The 2,170-nt window shown below is 40.1% G+C and overlaps 2 protein-coding genes across 3 annotated transcripts in view; both read left to right on the top strand.

Annotated features, from left to right (window-relative positions):
- The window catches only part of LOC102029961 (protocadherin gamma-B1), a 2,486-nt gene extending 1,838 nt beyond the window's left edge, over positions 1-648 (top strand). The window contains exon 2 of the mRNA XM_005381124.2: positions 37-648. Coding sequence (XP_005381181.1) covers positions 37-648 — 612 coding nt within the window. The remainder of the gene's footprint in view (positions 1-36) is intronic.
- Positions 1-2,170, top strand: part of LOC102028960 (protocadherin gamma-C4) — a 169,872-nt gene that overhangs the window by 22,129 nt on the left and 145,573 nt on the right. The gene's annotated exons all lie outside the window — the stretch shown is intronic.

Raw genomic sequence — 2,170 nt, 5'->3', positions numbered from 1 at the left:
GGACACAATGCTTGGCTGTCCTATCATGTGCTACAGGCCAGCGACCCTGGGCTCTTCAGCCTGGGGCTGCGCACGGGCGAGGTGCGCACAGCTCGCTCCTTAGGCGATAAAGACGCTGCCCGACACCGGTTGCTGGTCGCAGTGCGCGATGGTGGACAGCCTCCTCTTTCCGCTACTGCCACGTTGCACCTCATTTTCGCGGATAGCCTGCAAGAGGTCTTACCGGACCTCAGTGAAGGGCCTGCGCCCCCTGACCCTCAGGAGGAGCTGCAGTTTTACCTGGTGGTGGCCTTGGCCTTGATCTCTGTGCTCTTCCTTCTCGCTGTGATTCTAGCAATTGCTGTGCACCTGAGGCACTCTTCCAGCGCAGCTTCCGGGAGGTGTTTTCAGCCTGGTCTCAGCTCTAAGTCTGGATCTGCGATTCACCCCAATTACAGTGAGGGAACAATACCCTATTCCTACAAAATGTGCGTTGCCTCACAATCAGCTAAAACAGAGTTTAATTTTCTGAACGTGACTCCGGAAGTAGCTCCGCCTCAGGATCTTCTGTGTGGTGATCCGTCTGTGGTTGCATGTGCCAATAATGAAGATCCCAGACTTGTTTATGATTCTTCTTCCTCTCACGTAAGTGCTTGCAGTCCTGTTTGAATTTTACCTGCTGCATTCGCTTTTCAATCATGCATAATTAATTGTGGCCATTATTCATGGTTATAAGGATGGTATGTGGGGTGGAGCTTATTGGATGGGTGGAAATTAGCTCCTTCATTGTTCCACCGACTTTGAAATTTTTGGTTTTACTGTTGGCATTTCTGTATGCTTGGCAAATTTTCCTAGAAAGAATGATTTTTTTTTTAGATGTCAACACTTCTAATAATATCAGTACCCTTTCTTACAAGCGATACTATTTTTCAAGTAATCATATGCTTAACCCTTACAAGTGTATTGAAGTTAAAATATATGCTCCTCTTCATCAATTTCATTTGTATTTGTGATCTTTTTTCTTCAAATATCTTTGTTTAGCACTAACTTCCAATAATTGACCTTCTTGACACTAATCTTATTACAAGTAGCAAAGACTCAGATTTTACATGAGGTCACTGCCTTTAGATCCCACAATTTCCTTGTAATTCCACTCAAGTATTTCCCATAAATTTCTTAACTAGACTTTAATTATTTATTTTATGCTCCTGCTACTGTGTTACTATAAGTAACCAATATTTTATTTATAGAGAATTTCCTATACATTTCCTGTTTTGTGTTTCTTTAGTACAGACTTCTAAAAATAAGTCAAATCTATGAGTATTGTGAGATTTTATGCATATTATCAACTTTATTTCCAAAATATCTATTGCAATCTCCACTCCCCAGCAATTAGTGACTCATTTAAAGATTGTGAAAAAAGCCACCGTTAGTCGGCTCCGTGAAAATATGAAGATGTAAATTCTCTATATGGTTAGTAAACTTTTATGTCACCTTAAAATTTTAGTCAACTTATATACCAATTGTTAAGCAAGGAATTATTTAAGAACGAGTGACTTACAGTTTTTTCTGAAAATTTCTCAAATTACTGTATTCAAGAAAGCTATGAGGGTACTGCATATATAGCTCAATGGTAGAGCACTTTCCTAGCATGCTTGAGGTCCTGAGTTATCCCCAGCACCACAAAAAAGCTATGTATTCAATAACAGTGCATACACGACTACTAAAATGTCTGCTTTTACTGGATGTTTCTAAAATCAATATGAAAGAAATAAAACTAATCAGCATGGTGGTACATGCCTGTAACCCTAGCATTTGGGAGATTGAGGTGGGAGGTTCACCATGCATTCAAGGACAGTCTGGACTACATAGCAAGACTCTGCCCACCCCCCGAAAAAAGAGAAGAAATCAAGGTAATGGTAAAATAACATCATTTGATCATTTATAATGGTAAAATAGGACTTCTGGAGGTGTAATATTCTTATAAAGTCACTGAAATATTATCTGCTCTGTATAGTACTTCAGCTTACTGCTTCTTACCCATTGCTTGAGGCTCTGCATTTGCTTTGGTACTTCATTCATTAAACATTGAAAAGAAATTGTGGAGTGCCTGCTCTATGAAAGTTGCTGTTCTAAAGAAACACTGTGAACCAAATAGTCACAGGCATGGCTTGCGGGTTAGAATCTCCTT

Source organism: Chinchilla lanigera, unplaced genomic scaffold (genome assembly GCF_000276665.1).
Source record: "Chinchilla lanigera isolate Chin_1 unplaced genomic scaffold, ChiLan1.0 scaffold00014, whole genome shotgun sequence".
NCBI classification, from domain to species: Eukaryota; Metazoa; Chordata; class Mammalia; order Rodentia; family Chinchillidae; genus Chinchilla; species Chinchilla lanigera.
This window is presented reverse-complemented; position numbering and strand designations above follow the sequence as displayed.